Source organism: Humulus lupulus, chromosome 2 (assembly GCF_963169125.1).
Source record: "Humulus lupulus chromosome 2, drHumLupu1.1, whole genome shotgun sequence".
NCBI classification, from domain to species: domain Eukaryota; kingdom Viridiplantae; phylum Streptophyta; class Magnoliopsida; order Rosales; family Cannabaceae; genus Humulus; species Humulus lupulus.
Window position 1 is genome coordinate 38,045,378 of NC_084794.1, and position 20,979 is coordinate 38,066,356.

A 20,979-nucleotide genomic window follows, 5' to 3' on the forward strand; every position below is an offset into this window, starting at 1 on the left:
ACGGGATTAGCCCGCTAATGAGGAAAAAAATTGAACAATACGGTAATGGGAGGGAAGAGAGAGCATTACTGTAAATCTTTTGATTTCTTTAGAGAACGCACGATAATATGCGAAGTGCAATTTTGAGAAATAGACTTGATATACATTTGGGTCGGTACAAAACTATAAGATAACCGAAACAAATGAGAAATACGTGTTATAAACATGAAATGAAGAAAGAAAATAGGATTTAGCTGGTTTCTTGTTTTCACAATATATGAACTGCTGACGTAAAAGCTGATAAAAGGTACCTAAACTGTGAAAGCTCCCAACATTACCTCAAAGTCGTGGAAAAATAGCAAGTAATTCCCTCATTACCAGCACTGAATTACTGGCGTGCATACTGATAATCTCCCAAACATTTTGTAACGGCTTCATTGGCTGTTGGACCAGTCCTTTCTTCTCTTTTCTTCTTCTCCCTGAAAGCCACAACAATAGCACTTAAAATCATGATTACTCGGTAAAGCACTAAACACTTTCAAGTCACTTGAAATGAAAGTACTAGTCATTTGAGAATGAAAATTTGATTTGATTTTACAGTAAGGCTACATATCACCATTACTCAATAACTCTCAAGCAATCAAATCTTTAATATTTGGGATAGTTTCATTTATGAAGGGCTGATACTTTTGGATTCTGTAGTTTCAATCTTTTACTCCGAATCCTAGACAATTATCATGTTCATGCATCAAATCTTTACTCGAAATTCTGGGTGGTTATATTGGTTCATACCTGGCAACGTATTCCTTTAGCAGCTCCTTTGCCTGAACCAGTTTGGAAAGCAGATTGCGATATACATCAAGGTCCCGGTCCACACTTCTTTTGTTAATGTTCAAAGCTGTACAAAGCTGCAAGCCAGCAACCAAAGTGTCAATGCTGAAACTTGAATAAAATTATCTTCCTATGCCAATGAATTTTAACAAAAATGTCTAGCTCTTCACTCTAGTTTAAGGATATATTTCAGACGACTATTCAATTTGAAAAACTTTAAATTAAGAGTTCATGTATCTTAAAGTCTCTTCTGCTTGTAGCCAACTTTCATATAGACTCAAGCCATTTACAAATGTACAAATACGCTGCATGCACCGACAGAAAAATAAGAGTTAGCAGAAGTAGAATATAACCTTCTTATACAAATTTAACAAAGCTAAGCAAAATTGTCTGTCATAACCGAGACAAGGATAGGAAGGAATATACAATTTTTGCACGTTCACATGAAAGTAAAAATTTAAGGATAGTTTTCACTAGGCAAGCCATGAATCTGGCAAAAGAATCAATCCTAAAGGATGAAACACAAAAATATGATGAAACATGGTCTACTAGAAGTTAGCACATCTTTGATAGTAGTGACCATCAATAGCACCAAAGCAGATTAAAAACTGTTGAAGTTGCTCAGTTATAGATCATAAGAAAAACATTGCAAGTAAAAGATGCAATCTAATCTAGAAAGAAAGGAATTTTGGCTGAATAAATAGTTGACCTTATTGCTGCAAGCACAATAACTTGCAGCCTACTACACATCAACCCTTACTAATTTCTTCCAAAGAAAAAAGACAGGTCTTTACAGAAAAAGGGTTTAGTAGAGAGCAAATGCCTTTTCTTTCTTTACAAGCCCAATAAACTTTCTATTCAAGTTGGATAGCAACAGATAAGTAAAAATATACCTTCAACAAATGTGCCTTGCTTAAAAAAAAAATCAAGAGACGACTAAAGGGTGAATGACTACATCAGCACCTTTCCCCGCAATTCACTATTATCAAACAATAATCTATAGCCTGAACTTTTTATGCTGCGATCAGCCAAGAGTTTGCAGTAATTAAATTGAATGAATATGCATTATTTAACAATTTGACTTAGAACACATCATTGAGTTTGAAATACACGAGGATAAAGGACATACCTTTTCCAATATTGTTGGTTCAGTTGCATTTGACAACTCAAGAAGACGAAAAAGTCCAACAGCAAAGAACCGACTGTAGCTGAAATTTCCATTGGCTGCTCTTTCTGAAATGTCCTTCAATATCTCCTCCACTTCTCCTTCTTTGGATGAAAACTCGACTAATGAACTTGAACTCTGAGCCCGAGCCCACTCTTCCAACTTCTGTGAATCAGCTCTATAATAATTGGCATGGTTTTCTTAGTTAATAGTCTATCAGAATCCTTCTCGTACATACCTAATAAACTGAAATGCAAAGTGAATCTTCCAAAATGTATTCTACAGATTATTAAAAATGCAGCTCCAGAATATGTTTTTTCATCTTATATGCAACAGTGTTGTAACGACCCAAATTTGCTAATAGGGCTTAGGGCCTTGATTAGCGTGCCTGGAGGGTAATAAATGATTTGATATGTTAATATGTGAATTTATGTGAATACGTGATAAAGATGCATGTTTAGTTGAATTAAATATGCATGTGGTATATATCTGTGTAGCACAATCCGAGACAGTCCTGGAGAGCAGTTAGCCAGAAAGTCACAATGGGGTCGAGAATCCGACTCAGGGCAAGTCGAGGGGTATTTTGGGTATTAGATGTGTTATGGGGTTATCGGGTTATGGAAATAAATATTCGGAGATATATTTGAGGATAGAATGTCTAGGAGGGAATATTGGGGAAGTTTACCATTTTACCCTCGGGGACATGATAGGGACCAACCTGTAAATTCAGCAAACAAACTAACACAAACAACAGAATGAATAAACTCAGCTTTGCATTAATGGAATTTCCTGGAGTTCGAAAGCCAAGGTCTCTCCTCAGTCCAAACAGACTACAATATCAGCATAAGAAAATACATTTAGTTACTACCCCTTTATTTACTACTCAAGCTTACCCCAAACCCGTGCACCCTCACACAGAGGAAAAACACTCCTCTAACTAACATTCTAGCCACTTACTGAGCTGGCAGCCCCTTTTCCCTTCCTTGTATACACGTATGTGATTGGAGGCCTATCAATACCCCCTGCCCAAAGTCTCACCTTGTCCTCAAGGTGGAATGCAGGATAGTTTTGTTGAAGCACATTAAAATCTTCCCAAGTGGCATCAAACTCAGGTAGACCGACCCATTGAATCAAGGCTTGTGGTTGCTGTTTTTGTGTACCTGGCCGCACGTCCAGGACCTTGGCTGGTTCAAGTGTCCATTCCAGATCTGGCGAGAGGTCTTTGGGAAGAGTGGTGGCTGTTTGTTGGGGTCCCAAGGCAGCACGAAGCATGGACACATGAAAGACAGAGTGAATGCGAGACCCCGGAGGCAATTGGAGCTTGTAAGCCGCTGCACCAACCCGAGCTATTACAGGAAACGGCCCGAAGAAGCGAGGACTGAGTTTCTCATTCTTTCTCTTGGCGATGGAACGCTGTCTATACGGGCGAAGTTTAATATAAACCAAATCACCTACCGCGAACTGAACATCCCTTCGTTTCTTATCAGCCTGAGCTTTCATTTTCTGCTGGGCACGGTGTAAGTTAACTTTCAGGAGTGCTAAAATCTCATCACGCGACTGTAAAAACTGGTCTACCGCCGAGACCTTTGTGCTGGCTGGTTCAAAGCGCAAGAGCGGAGGGGGATCACGGCCATAAACAGCTTTGAAGGGAGTCATTCCAGCTGCTGAATGGAAGGCAGAATTGTACCAGTATTCGGCCCAAGACAGCCATTTCGCCCACTGTGATGGTTTCTCACTAACAAAGCACCTCAAATAAGTCTCAAGGCAGCGATTAACAACTTCCGTCTGGCCATCCGACTGTGGGTGATATGCCGAACTTTGCTGTAAACTGGTGCCTTGTAAACGAAATAACTCCTTCCAAAAAATGCTCAAGAAAACTTTATCTCTGTCAGAGACGATGGATCATGGGATTCCATGGAGGCGCACTACTTCTCGCACAAAAACAACGGCGACCGTGGTTGCGGAAAAAGGATGACGTAAAGCAATGAAATGCCCATATTTAGTGAGCCTATCCACCACAACAAAAATTGAATCGAACCCATTCGAATGCGGCAGCCCCTCAATGAAGTCCGTTGAAATATCCTCCCAAACTCTATCCGGAATCGGTAAAGGTTGCATAAGTCCCGCTGGCGACTGTGCTAAGTATTTGTGTTGCTGGCAAACTGTGCATTTTGCCACAAACTCCTGAACAGATTTCCGCATACCCAGCCAATGAAAGTCAGCCGCTAGCCGCTGTAAAGTCTTGAACGCCCCAGAATGGCCCCCAACTTTGCTGCTGTGATACTCTTGTAAAATCAGCAAAATGAACGGTGATGACGAAGGCAGCACCAATTTCCCTTTAAATTTCAGGCAGCCATGATTATAAGTGTATCCAGAATTTGCGAGGCCCATCTGCACTTCCTGAATAATTTTTGACAGCAAGGGGTCGGTTGAAACATGGGCTTGCAAATCAGGAATGGAGAGGACTGAAGGTACCGAAATGGCCACTAACTCAGCCGAGTGATCTACCCTTGATAGTGCATCCGCTGCTTTGTTTTCGAGCCCGGGACGATATTGAATCTCAAAGTCATAACCCAGTAGCTTTGTCAACCATTTTTGATGTTCCGAAGCTACCAATCGCTGCTCCAACAAATACTTAAGACTGCGTTGATCTGTGCGAACTATAAACTTCCTGCCAAACAAATAAGGTCGCCATTTCTGAATGGCCAGCACTATCGCCATGAGCTCACGTTCGTACACTGATTTGGTCTTCGCTGTGGGGGTCAAAACCTGACTGAAATATGCTATGGAGCGCTGATTTTGCGATAAAACAGCCCCTAATCCTTCACCTGAAGCGTCAGTTTCAACAATAAAAGGGGCAAGGAAATTCGGCAAAGCAAGAACAGGTAACGAACACATGGCTGTCTTGAGATGTTCAAATGCTTCCCGTGCTTCAATGTTCCAGCCAAAAGACTCCTTACGCAGCTAGTCAGTCAAGGGCTTAGCTATCGAACCGTATCTCTTCACAAATTTACGGTAGTAGCCCGTAAGACCAAGGAAACCCCGCAGCTCTTTGAGTGTTTTTGGGACTGGCCAGCTCGTCATAGCCACTATTTTAGCAGGATCTGCCTCCACGCCTTCTGCAGTAATCACATGACCCAAGTAATCAATTCTAGCCTTGCCGAAATGACATTTTTTTGCATTGGCGTACAACTGGTGCTGCTGTAGTTGCTGTAAAACCTGCTCCAAATGATCCTTGTGCGCTGCCAAAGATGGGCTATACACCAAAATATCGTCAAAAAATACTAAAACGAACTTGCGTAGAAAGTCGCGGAATACCTCATTCATAAGGGCTTGGAAGGTGGCGGGTGCATTGGTTAGGCCAAAAGGCATCACCAAAAATTCATAATGCCCCTCGTGAGTGCGGAATGCCGTCTTGCGCACATCATTTTCAGCAACCCGAATTTGATGGTAACCGGACTTGAGATCTAACTTGGAAAAGATAGCCGCACCATGAAGTTCATCCAATAACTCATCGATTACTGGTATGGGAAATTTATCCGCCACTGTCTCACGATTCAAGGCTCGGTAGTCAACAAAAAACCGCTAGCTGCCATCTTTCTTTTTAACGAGCAAGACCGGACTTGAAAATGGACTCATACTTGGGCGCACTATTCCTGACTGCAACATTTCAGCAACCAACCGTTCGATTTCGTCATTTTGGACCTGGGCGTATCTGTATGGGCGTACCGAAACAGGACCAGCTCCGTCACGCAAAATAATAGAATGCTCCTTAGCTCGCTTTGGCGGCAGTCCCACTGGCATGTCAAAAACCGAAGCAAATCTGGCCAGCAACTGTGAAATAATGGGTGGAACTTGCTGCAATGGTGCCTCCATTTCCGTCGACAAAAGCCCAAAATGTACCCAATACCCATGCCCCTCTTGCTGCACCACCCGAATCATAGTCTTGAGTGAAATCTGTGACTTACACAGTTGTGGATCTCCTTGTAACGAAACCCGAGTCCCTGCCACCTGAAATCGCATAGTCATTTCCCGCCAATTTACCTCCATGTTGCCAAAGGTTTCTAGCCATTGAATGCCGAGAATCACATCAGCCCCCCCTAAATCCAACGGTAAAAAATCTGTGACTACTCGCAGTGTACCCAAATCGAGATTAACTTGAGAACAAATACCCTCCGTTCGTACTTTACTTCCTGTACCCAACAGAACGCCATAACAGTTTGTAGCGGAAATCGGTATCTTCGCCGCCTTCACCACATCCGTGGAGATGAAATTATGCTTAGCACCGCTGTCAATCAACACAGTAACCTGCTGAAGGCCTATCTTGCCGGCTAACTTCATCGTATGGGCCGATGTAATGCCCACTAGCGAGTTCAACGATAAAGTGGCCAAGGTTTCTTCTGGGGTTTCTTCCGACGAGGAGTCCGGTGTGAGAGGTGGTGAGTCGAACCCCAGTGGTGTCTCTTCATCATCCAAAATTAACATTATTTGCAAGCTTTTCTGTTCACATTCATGCCCCTTGTGGTACTTCTTATCACATTTAAAACAAATTCCGCGAGCCCTCTTGTCCTGATATTCGGCCTCTGTGAGACGCCTGGTGAACGGCCAAGTCGCCGTGGTTATGGGTCTGCTCATAGCTGCGTTCGCCGGAGCCACGCCAGGAGAAGTCGAAGAAGACGGAGCGACAAATCCCTTGGCTGAGAAAGGGGGAAACGGGTGCCTGGGTATGGCCAACGGGCTTGGAGCAACTTTTGGGCCAGGGAATGGAGTAGGGTAGCCCGATTGAAACATGGAATGGGTTTCTTCAACCCGTTGGGCCGTGTCCATGATTTGGGCCAAGCCCACTGGTTGCAAAATATGCAGTGCCCCTTTGATATCTTCTTTCAGGCCCTTCACGAAGCTGCCTTCCAGAATGTGTTCCGGTACACCGGAAACACGGGATGCCAGAGCCTCCCACTTCACACGATTTTCTCTAACAGTGGTATCCTGAGTAATGGATAACCACTCTTCGGCCGAGGACCCCACCGGCACCGTTATGAAACGTAGGAGCAACGTCTTCAACCCCATCCAGGAAGTGATGGGTCTCCTCTGATTTTCCCATTGGAACCATGATAGAGCATCTCCCTCTAGACTGATAATTGCAGCTTCTAGCATGTGTGCCTCCGTCAATCTGTTCAGGAGGAAATACCGTTCAACTCGAAAAATCCATCCCTCCAGATTACTCCCTGAAAACAATGGAAGATCCATTCTAGGGGGGCGATAATCGCGACCTGGGCAATGGTCGGTGGCCGCCCAAGGTTCCTCCGTCCGCGAATGGGGTGGTTGCGACGGCCGCAGCTCAGGCGGAAGTTGACCCAACGAAGACGACCCCTCCGCATCCACTGCTTTCCTTTGGCGATCATTATCGGCGGCTGTGGGTTCAGTGAGGTGGTGGCCCGACGTCGAAAACATCTTGGTCATATGGTCAACTAGGAAGTCGATCTTCTTCTGCATAGTCGACACATTCGACTTCAACGAATCCAATTCCTGAGGCAGATGCTGGAAATCTGATCGCACCCCCATCAACTCCGAACGAAAACCCAGCTGTAAATTCTCCAATTTCTCGTCAATGGCTTCCAACGGAAGGTCTTTCTTAGGCGCCATGGAACGTAGAGGCTCTGATACCACTATGATAGGGACCAACCTGTAAATTCAGCAAACAAACTAACACAGACAACAGAATGAATAAACTCAGCTTTGCATTAATGGAATTTCCTGGAGTTCGAGAGCCAAGGTCTCTCCTCAGTCCAAACAGACTACAATATCAGCATAAGAAAATACATTTAGTTACTACCCCTTTATTTACTACTCAAGCTTACCCCAAACCCGTGCACCCTCACACAGAGGAAAAACACTCCTCTAACTAACATTCTAGCCACTTACTGAGCTGGCAGCCCCTTTTCCCTTCCTTGTATACACGTATGTGATTGGAGGCCTATCAGGACGTTTTTGGCACCCCGAGCCTTGAGGTAACCTTAAAGCTCAAGTTAAATAAAACAAAGTTTAGGAAGCTTTTGGAGATTTAGAAACCGACATTCTCCTCTCATTCTCAGCTGAAGTTAACTCTATACTCTCTCTCACCTTTTCTTCTCTAAGGCAACTCAAGGAAACAAGTTAGTGAAAAATCAATCAAGAAGCTTTGGTGGAACTAGTCAAGAATTGAGGATTTTGGGCTGTTAGAGTTAAGGAGCTAAAGCTGGGCACTTGGGGAAATCAGTTCAGAGGCATAACTCAGCAAGGGTAAGCTCTAACTATGGGAATTATGCTTGAATTTCAGCTATGTTCTTAGGATATGCATGTGAGTAGAATTTGATCTGTTCTTGGGTGTTAGTTGAGTTTTTGGAGCAGGTTTTGATGTTGAAACTGGGCTAGAATCTTTGTGATGATTATCTGGAATTGTTAGTTTGATTATTGGATGAGTTGGTTTGAAGAAAATGCAGGAGAAGATGAAGAATTCTGGGTTTGGAGGTGAGGGCCGCGGCCCTAGGAGGGGCATGCCGCGGCCATGGGAGGCCAAGGAGTTGGATGCGCACCACGGCGCTTGGCCAAGTGCACCGCGGCCCGTGTGTGCTTCAGTGAAGTGCTAGCCTCTGTTTCGAGGCTAGCCGCGACGCTTGTGGGTAGGGCCGCGGCTCTTAGTGCCAATTTGTGTATTGATGCGTGTTTAGGCTTGGGAACTCAAAGGTTAAGGCTCGGGATGGATTTTATCACCCGGATTGATAGAATTCAAGGTTCTAGAGATTAGAATTATGATTCAAAGTTACTTTATGGACTAGAACTTGATGGATGGATATTGTTAATGTGTTGTGACTAGGGTTTCGGCGAGGCTCAAGTTAGAGGACTGTGCTCGGGATATCGGTGCACGGAGAGCTCAGGACGCAGGTAAGAGAACCCCTGTTCCCATAGAGCTTGTATGCAGGGCTGAGCTCAATATGTTTGAATTGCATGGCGTAGCCCTTTGATTGAATTTGTTAGTGTTCAGTATTTGCTTATGATGCTATGAATGCTATTGTGTAAATGTTCGGCAAGAGCCGGGAACGGCGCAGGCCGAGGTCGGCAGGGGCTGGGAACGGCAAAGGGCTAGGAACGACGTTGGGCACGTTGAGTGCATGGCCGAGTACGGCAAGGGGCCGGGAGCAGTGTTGAGCACGTAGAGTGCGAGACCCTAAAGGATACCTGGGATATCCTCACGGCATGGGCCGCGAACCTAGGGCCTGGTAAAACGCCTGGGGCGGCTTGGCCGTGTATGTTTAGCTTATTAATGGCCTATTATATGCTAAGTGTTTGTTTTGCATATGTTATCTGTTTGTGGGTTTTCTTGCTGGGCTTCGGCTCACGGGTGCTCTGTGGTACAGGTAAGGGCAAGGAGAAAGCCAACCAACCATGAGTGTAGCTGGCATGAGGCGGCGTGTACATGTTTGGCCTGCTTGGCTACCACAGCCAGTGGATTTTAGGAGATGAATGTAACAAAACCTAAATTTTGTCGTTTAGCCGACTTGATTGTATCTATATGTTGTAAATATTTCTAAATAGTATTTTGGGATCCCAAGTGTTAAACTTTTATGATTTTCAATGGAATAGAGTTATTTCTAGAGTTTCTACTCTGTTTATGATTTAATTACACTTTTTGTCCTAAAATCTCGATTAGCGAGTGATTGCACATCTTTAAACTCACTTTAGTAACGACTCTAAGGTAGTAGGGCGCTACAAGTGTCTTCTGAAGATTGATATTTTCCTCCAAGAACCCAAGGTGCACATTAGGTTTTTCTTACGAATGAGAGATCATTTGAATTGCAAATCACATTTCTCAGTTTTTATTTGTTTCCATTTACAAAACTTAGATGACGAAATTTGTGTAGTTTCCCAGTCTTCTAAAGTAAAGGATGTACAGCAAGAATACATATCAAATTGAAACTAAATTATTGAAATGAAACTTAAGAAAGAAGTACCAATCCAAAAATACTACTAAGAATAATAATCTAACTATATAGTCATACCTATACTTCTCTGGGTCCTCATTTAACGCTTTTATGTATGCTTGGAAGATGGCTTCTCGGTCATCATCGCTGGGGTATCCATCCATAAGCTGATCATAAACAGTCACAAAACCAAGAGCAAAGATAGGATCATAACGGTATGACTTCTTGTATTTTATCAAGTGTTGCTGAACAAGCAGCTCCTGCAAGACACTGTTATAGACACTTGGGATTGGTCGTTTGTAAGCCTTGAGAAAATTTAACTTCGTGTCAGCTACAGTGGGTGAGTCTGCACATTAAGTAAACAAATATATCATTACTAAGAAGATGTGTCCATTTTCAACTTGATAATGAATACTCCTCAAACGGATGGGAACATATTGGATATAGTAACCAAAAAGCAGGGTCCTAAAAAACAATAAGCACAACTGTCATTCTTGTTGATTACTGTTTCACTGCCAAAGTTCCATTGGTATTGAATGGGATGATTGCCCAATACAAATCTAAGAAAGATAAGATAAGTGATCTTGCAAAATTATTATACTGTAGTTTTTGTTATGAGTTATCAAAACAAAAACAACTTCCCCACAAACAAGAAAAAAAAATAGTCCTGAAAAAAAATATTTCTACTAACATTTAGTTCAACTATAGGCTAAACTTATAGTCCAATGTCGTAACTTCCACTAAAAAACAGATGTAACAAATTCAATAAATTCTCACGAATTATAGTAATCTTCCATTAAGCGAACTCAACTGAAAGAAAATTACCGTTTTTTTAAAAAAAGAAACAGTCTTGGGTATTAAAAGAACTCAAATGCAATCCTAGCATCAATTAAGCGAGCTCAATTGGTTAATTTTACTAAACCGAGTAATACTAAAACATCAACAAACATGCATATTAAATTTTCTTTTGCTCCTATTAATTTTTTTTTGGGCCACTAATAAACATGGAGCAAGGACCATGACCATGAATTCACCTTCAGAAAATCGAATGAGTAATGACAGAGAAAAGCCAACCTGTAGTAGAAGACATGCAATTGATAATCATACGAGAAGTCGAGTTTGAAGCTCGAAAACCTACAAAATGGCAGGAAAAGCTGGTGCGCAATCTGAACCACTCAGAATTGGAAGCTAAATTTCGAGGCGACGATACCACGGCTCTTCTCTCAGAACATTGGCTAATCGCTGAGAAGGACAGGGGAATAAGGGAAGCCATTTAATTTTAAACTCGCACCCAAAAAACACAAGAAGAAGAAAAAACAGAGAAAGGGATTCAGAGTTGGAAAATTTCCGGGAAAATTATTGGCATTGCGGAAAATAAAAGAAACTTTTGGAGTGAAGTTTCAAAACTGAAAGAGAGAGAGAAAGACAGAGAGAGGTCCACGAAGAAAGGCTTATCCAGTGCGTGAAAGGTAATAAGGCTCTTGTGATTTTATTATCAACCCAGTAATGTAGTGACACCTGTCATTATTTGTGATTGTGATTTATGATTCGTTGAACTATTGACACTGTTTTCTTTTAATATTTGCAATTCCGTCCCTTATGTTTGTTTTTCTTTCTGTTTTAGACTCAAGGCCCGAGATACATTCTATTGTGTAGTATTTTAGTTGCAATCATTCTAAGTGAGTTTCTTGCAAGTTTCTCTCATTTAGAGACGTGTAAATGTCATTTACATTATATACCGGCACGACTAGAACAGGGCATGTCCTTTGCCCTCAAGGGTAGGGAAGTTTTTTTTTTTTTTTTTTTTTGAAAAATTATAATATAATTTTTTTTATACGACTCTATATAATATAATTATTTAGAATATTTTAACCGTTTTTAAAAAAATTTGAATAATTTATTATACCGAAAATAAACTTCATAATAACTTATTTTACGTGCATATAAATAAAACTTAGAAACAACCTATTTTTTATTTTTCATTCTGTAAATTATTTAGAATTTCCTAAAAATTTGTGGAGGATTAAAAATAACTACACCGTCGTATAAAAAAATTGAATTATAATCTATTTATATACCGAAAACACGTAAACAAGTTGTTTTTAAGCCTAATTTATACGCAATTGAAATAAATTATTTTGAAGTCTTTTTTATGCATACTATAACTACAGTGTACACCGTTATATAAAAAAATATGGTTATAATTTCTTCACGCACTAAAACAAAAACGCCCCTACCGGTGAGGACAAAAGGCATGCATGTTAGGATTTATGGCCTAAAAATATGTAAAGTGTAATGACTCAAATTTCCTAATAAGGTTTAGGACCTTGATCAGGAGGTCGGGATGGACATAATTGATTTATTATGTCATTAAATAATCATATGTATGTTTATGTGAATTATATTAGGGAAATTTCAATATTTATACCTAACAATGCCTAATAGTACCAAAAAATCATAGCACTATTAATTTTTTCAATTTGATGCTACACATTCCTATCATACCCAAAATACCCCTCCTATTATATCAAGAATCCTAAAACCTTATCTTCCTCTCTCTCTTTCATTCTCACGAAATCCTCCCTAACACCTACAAATTTGTATGATTTTCTTGTGGAAATTGTTGTAAGCCATCTCCATTGTCTTTGTGAAGTCACCAATATCAAATGCAACATCCATTTTGAGGGTTTTTGGAGGAGAAAAACCATGGGTAATAAGATTGTTCATTTTATGTGTTTGGTATTATTTGTTTACATTTTTTGGTTGTATTGAACAGGTCTGAGCCTATATTGGTGTGTTTTTTGGGTTTTTTAGAGAGATTCTGCGATCTGTGTTTTTCTGGGTTTCCTGCAACTTTTTTGCTCGATAAGAGCTCGATACCGGTTCGATAAAGGCTCGATGGTATGTAGAAGAAGATTCTTTTATGAGCTCGATGTTGCTCGATATAGTTCGATTATAGCTCGATAGTTTTAGGCTTTGTTGCTCGATTGTGCTCGATGGCAACTCGATAATGGTTCGATTGGAGCCTAGAATATTTGGTGTAGTTGTTTTCTTGATATGTGCTCGATAGGAGCTCGATAGGGTTCGATGGAGGTTTTGGTTAGGTTTTATGTTCGGTTTAAGAAATGGTAGCTCGATACTAACTCGATAAGAGCTAGATTATGGGCTCGATGGTGCTCGATGACAACTCGATAAGGGTTCGATTGGACCCTAGAATATTTAGTGTAGTTTTTTTCTCGATAGGAGCTTGATAGGGTTCGATGAAGGTTTTGGTTAGGTTTTATGTTCAGTTTAAGAAATGGTATCTCGATAATAACTCGATAAGAGCTCGATTATGGGCTCGATGGTAACTCGATAGCGTTCGATTATAGCTTGATAAAGCTCAATAATGTTCTTTTTCATGAATTTATGAAAAATTGACAGTTTCTTGACAATTTCAATGTTTTTTTTTTCCAACACAGGTTCCATTGTCTACGTTTTTGTATCCTACAATGGTGTTTGGAAATTACAAGGGAATAAGTGGATTTTCAAGGACCTTCAATGCATGGTGATACCGATGGAGGATATTGTAATGTAGTTGCAACTTCTTGACATATTGCACAAGGAACTTAAAGTTGATAAACAGATGTATGGGTTGAAATTGGAGGTTCCTTACACATGCGGCGACCAACCGTTTACACCCATTCATGTTGTAAGTGATCTTGGTGTCCGTGCATTCTTAGGAGTAACATCTAAAGAAAGGTTGGCCTTGTGTGTCACTCATGTTAAAAAGATTGTCATTGCAGATCCATATTCCACTCCTGGACCTGAGGGAGCAGCCAGTACCTTGGGATGTCCTATTGGTGACCTGAGGGACAACCAGTATGAGTACAACCCCTATGTGAATGACGATCCAGTAGCTGAATATAATGAGGACTTAGGATACAATTCAGTGAATGACGATACAATAGCTGAACATTTGCAAGTAGAACAAGCACAAGAACAGCCAATTATCGAGAAACTATCGAGCCTATCGAGCAATATTAACAACCTAAATCTATAGAGACTATCGAGCCAGTGTCGAGCCTATCGAGCTAAGCAAAATCTGTCTACATAAATAACCATCGAGCTACAATCAAGTCTAATATCGAACCATTATCGAACCTATCGAGCCCTTGTAATCTAATACCATAGATCCATCGAGCCTACAATCAAACCATTATCGAATTTATCGAGCCCTTTTGATCAAATACCACAAATCCATTGAGCTCCTATCGAGCTTCTATCGATCCACCGTCGAACCATTCAAACTACCTTATCGAGCCTATCGAGCTAGTTTCATATATTGCCATAGATCAAATCGAGCTTCTATCGAACCTTCATCGAACCTATCGAGATACTAGTTCAACTCCAGAAAAAACGACAAACCTAAGAACTGCCATACCCATTCCACACCACCAGATTCAAAGGGATCAAAACAACAATAATGAGAATATGGGTTCAAGAATTTACCTTAATGAGAATATGGGTTCGATTGACGAGTTCGACGGGTTCGATGGGTTCAAACTTGGTTTGATAGGTTCGTTGTCGACATGGGTTTAGAGCTTCGTTGCCGACATTGGTTCGACAGGTTCGACGAGCTCGACGAGGTTGGGTGGCCGACTTCGGAGAAGAGAAAGAGAGAGGAAGAGATCGATTCTGGATTTTGTTTTTTGAGGTTTGCCTTCGGTTAGGGTTTTGGTTTCAAGGAGGAAAATATTGAGAGCAATAGAGAGATGAAGAGAGTGTGAGAGAGTTTGTGGGGGGGGGGGGGGGGGGGGGGGGATGAGAGGGGTATTTTTGGTACTTGGTGAAAGTTTAGCACCAATTTGAAAAACTAATTAATGCTGGTATTATTTAGTAATTATACACAATATTATGCATAAATAGTAAAATTTCCCTTATATTATAATATGATGATAAATGCATGCATATGGGTCCATTTTTAATTATAAGGGCATTTTGGTAATTTGGCCCGTTGAGGGCGTAATTGTATGTTTTCATGAATGTTGGTGAATTGTGAGTAAGACCACATTATATGTGGATTTATTCGAGCTTTTCGGCATGAGAGGATTTAGAATGCAAGCTATCGGTCTAGTCATAATGGGGTTAATATTGGGGCTCGGGGTGAGTCTCGGGGTAATTTGAGGATTAGAACATTACTGGGAATTAAATGGTAATGTGATATGATTTATTAGCATTTGAGAACATTGGGAATAACAGGAATTGGAGGGTGTTAATTATGATTAACGAGATAGGCGGGAAAGTACGATTTTGCCCTTGGTGGCTGTTAAGGGTTTTAAATAGGCTTGGGGGCATTTTGGTCTTTTGACCTTAAGATATATATGAACTAAGAAGGCTTTAGAACTGAACCAAAATAGAGCATCACCTTCTCTTCAATCGTTCATCATTTTCTCTCCTTCTTTCTTTGAATTTTGAAGCTCCTTTTGATGAACCAAGCTAGGGAACCAAGCTTTGATGATCTAGGGTTATGTTCTACCATTGAAGAGGGTGTGATTATGAAATTGAGGTGAGTTTCTAGCCATTAAAACTCTGGTTCTTGCTCTGTTTTTCTTATTAAGTTTCAGTTGGGACTTTGGTTTGAAAGTTGAGAATTAAATGGGGTTTTTGGCAAATTCTGGTTAGGTTATGATGCCTAGGACATGTAGAGTAGATAATTGGGTTCATTTGGGGGTTTAGAAGCATGTTTTTCAGGTTGGAAATGAAAAACTCGAAGGAGGAAGAACCAGGGCTGTTTCAGCCTGGTCCTAGCGCTATAGTGCCCAAGGGAGGGTGCTACAGCACTGTCCAGGGCCAGACTGCCCTGGTTGTAGCACTGGGCCGCTAGGGGGGCAGCGCTGTAGCACTACCTTGTTTTTCCTGATGCATATTTTGGAAACTTTTGAGGGTTTTTGGCTCGGGGTTTCAATTCCTAAGGCTCGGGATTGAATCTGCTAATTGTTTGAGTACGATTCGGGGTTCTGGGGGGTGAGGTTTAGGTCAAGAACCTTTTATTGTTGATTTCATTAATTGGATTTCCATATTTGGTTATGACTAGGTGACCGCTAAGGGATTAAAGGATCGATCGTTCTCAAGGGTCATTCAATTGTTATTTCTCGCTCGAACCAGAGGTAAGAAAACTGCACCCAGTATGTGATGCATGAGAAACATGTGATTAGGGCATGACATGAATGTTGAATATGAGATTGTTCAGAGCTTGAGTCTCTACATTTGTGCATGATCATAATTATGCTAGCGACTGTTAATTAAGCATGTTGAATGCCCTACATTTGGATATTTGACATATGATATATGTCTAATTTAATTGCTTACTTGTGAATGGCACTGACTCATTAGTCAGAATCGGTAATGGTGTCAGTATTACTGTGAAGCTTTGACTTACTAGTCAAGTTCGGCAGTAGTTCTGAGCATTGGTCGTATGTTATTGGCTTAAGAGTCAAGAATGGTTTTAGCGTGTTTAATGCAAGCCGAAAAAGATTAGATCTAATCGACATAAGCATTGAATGACTCATCATTAGCATTAATGCTTGATCGACCTCAAGTTCGATGAAAACTAAAAGCACTTGTCTAGTCTAATGGCTAGTCACTCAAAGCCAGGGTCAGAAGGCCCAAGTGACTGCATCGTCACATGGCTAAGGGTGCAGAACCCATGTTAGTAACTCACTCATCATTCACTCATTTGGTTTACATTAGTGACTCACTCATTAGTCACTCATCTGAGCCTGGGTCAGAAGACCTAAGTGACTGCACCGTCACATGGCTAAGGGTGCGGAACCCATGATAGCGACTTACTCCTCAGTCAGAAGGCCCAAGTGTTAAATCACTCATTTGATTAGGGCTACATGCCCCAACATGGTTATCGGAACCTCAAGTGTTAATCACTCATCTGTTTAGGATTGACTTGATAGTCATCCATACAAGAGGGCATGGCCCACAACCATCATTATTTGGACTTCTTTGCATGCATGAATAGGGCTACTATTGCTATGCATGCCTGTTATGATTCGGTAACATGTTATTACTGTTCATGAGCAGGGATTATGATTGATGTATCAATGCCATGGGCATGTTTCTACCATTGTAGAAAGTTTGTGAATGTAGTGTGGTAAGATTGTTCCTATAGGAAAATCTCTTGATATGCTCACCATGTTTAATGGGTCAAGTTATTGACTGCAAATTCAGTCAGCAGGTATGTATCCAAGGCAGATAATGAGGCCTGATGGTGGTTATATCGAGGCTGGGAGTTATAGCCAGGGTTTGAGTTCTTCATCTGCCCCTCTGAATTTTTAGGAAATGTTTACAAATTTGCAATTAAGATTGCAGAGGCAAGAGGAAGAGATTAGGTGTTTAAAGCAACAGTGGAATCGGTCGGGGGACACCTCTTCCTTTGCTATGCCAGGAGTGGCACTAGTTTTGGCTCAGCCTAGGGTTGAGAATAAATGGGAATTTATATGTGGAAGATTCTAGGAGTATTACCCTCCAATCTTTGAGGGAGGCCTAGATCCATTAAGAGCTGAGCAATGGATGGGCATGATCAGTTCCATCCTCGATAGTATGGGGCTGGTAGGTCATGATAGGGTGATGTGTGCTACATTTGCATTGCGGGATGATGCCCGGACATGGTGGGAAGTAGTATTACAGACTCGAGACATAGCTGTGATGGACTGGAAATAATTTAGGCAGCTGATCAATGAGAGATATTACTGTGATGCAGTCAAGACTGCTAAGATGAACGAGTTTATGAACCTGGTTCAGGGCAATGCATCAGTAACCGAGTATGTTAACAGATTTGATGGGTTGTCTAAGTTTGCTTTTGACAAGGTACCCACAGATGTAGTGTAACGCCCTGGATAGCCAAGACCATTACACTGTGTGTTTATAAAGGTGCTAGACTTGCTAATCAAGTCATTTAGTTAAAATCGTGTTACTGAAACTATAATGTACTAGGGTTAAAAGATTTTGGTCTTAAAAGTCACATTTCTTATATATAACATTTCCGGTTTACACGGGATCCCAAAATAATAGGTTTAAAACCATTTACAAAAGATTCACGATATAAATACGATATTTGCCATACTAAGGCAAAATAGACAGTTCAGCGATCCCTGTCCTGATCCACTCCTCGGCCAAAGTGACCGAACAGCTGGCTATGTACATTCATCCCCGCAGCTCTCCATCTCAGGACTGATCTAACTTGCCTTTGCCTTTACCTGCACCACGTAGCACCCGTGAGCCAAGACCCAACAAGAAAACACAATAACAGAGCATAAGCAATCAACAGATAATCCAATATCTCACATTGCATAAACATGTTCTCAATCATTTAAACATTCAGTATAACCAAGTATTCAACATATTAACATATCAACTCATATCATATATCAATTTACAAATGATAACTAGGGTTAGCGCCCACAGGCTGCACCCTCCGTTATCCCATTGACTCCGGCCCGCTTAAACCGAGCTACCAGTGGCCAAGCCGCGCCCTGTGCGCAAATATTTTGTACAGCACCCTTAGGCCGCTATCACATGTCCCATGGCGTAATACCATCATTGACATTATACAGATATCGGGAGCTCTTAGTCCCATCACAAACATATAACCGGGTGCAGTTTTCTTACCTTTAGATTCGCTAGCTTTGATCACTTGACTCCTTGAGCACGATCCCACTCGAGCCCTAGCGCTCACCTAATCACAACCATAGGTCAAAGTCATCACCAAACCTCAAGTCCAAAACCTAGCCTCGGGACCAATCCCGAGCCCCCCGGGAAGTCCCAATTCCACCAAACAGGGTGGTGGAATCGAACCCCGAACCCTTGGTCAAAAACCCTTGTAAATAACCCTAAAATCCCTTTCTGGAAACAAGGCAGTGCTACAACGCTCTAAGGAGGGCGCTACAGCGCTACAAGCAGAACCAAAATCCCCCAGAAAGCATGGCCTAGCGCTACAGCGCTCAAAGGCTAGCGCTAGTCACAGACAGCCAACATCACATTTTCCCTTCCTGCGATTTTCTCGAGCCAAACTTGACCAAACTTCTCCAAACCTTCACCAAACTCAAAACAAACTTATTAACACACTACACTCATCCCAAGCATCCCAAATACTCAAAACCCAATCACATGCATCCTTAATCTTAAAATTCACCATAGTTGCTCATAGACTTCAGAAACTCAGCAAAACAGTCAGAACTTCAAAGTTTAAAGCTTAGAATTTTATACCTTTGATGGAAATTCGACTTTGAGTTAGCTTCTAGACCTCCTTAGCTTGCTCCTCCTCAAACCTCGGCTTGAATTCCCCTAAAGTTCCCATCAACTCAGCTTAGACACCATAGCTTAAACAAGCCAAACCAGAAACTGAAAACTCTAAAGACTTACCTCAAATATTGATGTGTTCTTGCTAATCCTTTGCTAGCACTTCAAGCTTAGCTTAGTACTCTTGTTGCTCAACCTAACCTAGCTCCCTTCTGAGTCTTGTTCCAAGAAAATTGAAGAGAAATGGTGAGAGAACCACAAACCGACCCTTTGGAAAAACTGCTCTGTTTTCTCTCTTTTTCTTTTTCTTTCTTTCCTTAGCCTTCTACCCTTTTCTACAATTGCCACTACGTATAAAGCCTCATAATACTTATCTATTGCAAGCCAAATGACCATTATGCCCTCCCTTTTAATTTTAAACCTTCAATCCACTTAGGGGCATTTTGGTCATTTTACCCAATTCCCGCTAATTTCCTCGAGTGTCTCTAATATTTCCCGCTTACTTTCTGATACTTAATTAATCACCAATTATATTCCTTGATGTCAAAATAGACTCCAATATACTCACTAAATTCCCATTTATACCCCCAGGCTCACCCCGAACCGGGTATAAATCCCAGCCATGACTTTTTCGCTAATCTGCTCACTAGGATCATCTCAAGTCACAGATCACAGATATATCCACATAATAATGTGGTCTCAACAATTATCGCATATATATACAGTTATGCCCTCAACGGGCCAAAATTACAATTATGCCTTTTCTAAACTAATCAGGGCCTACATGCATACTAATACACATAGCCATGCATCTCAAATATTCTAATAGCCATACAACATGATTTAAATCATTAAATCACATATAATTCCCATTATGCCCTCCAGGCACACTAATCAAGGCCCTTAAGCCTTATTAGCGAATTTGGGTCGTTACATGTAGCTCAGAAGGAAAGGTTTATTCAAGGATTGAATCTCAGTATAGCTCAGGGCATTAGAGTCACCCCAATGCATGAAATCTCTACCTATGCTCAAGTGGTAGGGAAGGCTCTTGTTGTTGAAAGCACAGGAAACCAGAATGAAAAGGAGAGTGTTGTATAGCATGGAGCTCAAGCAGTGATACCTCCATTTATTGGAGCAAGTAAAATCAAGGATTGGGAACCCCACCCAGAATGCACTCGGTGTAAGGGGCGTCATCTGGGAGAATGCCGAGCAAAAATATGTTTCTTTTGTGGAATGGTGGGGCATCATAAGAAGAATTGCCCAAAGCGAAGGAAGGATGAGCAAAAAGGGGTGGACAGCTCGACTCCAGCTCGAGTGTTCGTTCCAATGCTGTTAGAGTCGGAGACTGAGACTGAGGCTGGTTCCTCATGGGTGGCAGGTGAGCATTCTAGTTCTGATTTTTGTATTATGCTGACTGGTTTTGGTACCATGCTATTTCTTTGCTTGTTGCATATAGAGAGGCATAGAGATAATATGCATATTACATGGTTAGGTTGTGATGGGAATGTGATACTGTATTGGTGATTTAAGAGATGAGTTAAGTTATGATGGAAAAGACTTATCAGTGGTTTTGATAAAGCTGGTTATGACTGACTTCAGTATGATCCTGGATTTTGATTGGTTAGCCAAGTGTGAGGCAATGTTAAATTGCAAGGAAAGGATAGTAACTCTTGGGTTTGAGAGTGGGAGACCCTTGTGGTAGCTGGCACTGTATGCTGATGACATCTTTATTGAGAGCTAGAGATCTATTGCAAG

At 41.3% G+C, this 20,979-nt stretch overlaps 1 protein-coding gene across 1 annotated transcript; it reads right to left on the reverse strand.

The window, feature by feature from the left end:
* Positions 1-65: 65 nt before the first annotated feature.
* LOC133817680 (protein THYLAKOID FORMATION1, chloroplastic) lies at positions 66-11,371 on the reverse strand. Its single transcript, XM_062250261.1, has 5 exons — positions 11,008-11,371; positions 10,012-10,279; positions 1,940-2,153; positions 772-887; positions 66-458 (listed from the first exon to the last, which is right to left on the reverse strand). Exons 1-5 carry the CDS (start codon positions 11,204-11,206, stop codon positions 368-370), a joined length of 888 nt encoding a protein of 295 aa, XP_062106245.1. The 5' UTR covers positions 11,207-11,371; the 3' UTR covers positions 66-367.
* Between the last annotated feature and the right edge of the window lie 9,608 nt (positions 11,372-20,979).

Excerpts from the sequence above, each read along its gene's own strand:
- LOC133817680 (XM_062250261.1), bottom strand. The coding sequence starts at position 11,206 with ATGGCTTCCCTTATTCCCCTGTCCTTCTCAGCGATTAGCCAATGTTCT. Across the intron at positions 888-1,939 it reads AACCAACAATATTGGAAAAG|CTTTGTACAGCTTTGAACAT; the intron begins GTATGTCCTTTA and ends GCTGGCTTGCAG. Across the intron at positions 459-771 it reads CTAAAGGAATACGTTGCCAG|GGAGAAGAAGAAAAGAGAAG; the intron begins GTATGAACCAAT and ends TGTGGCTTTCAG.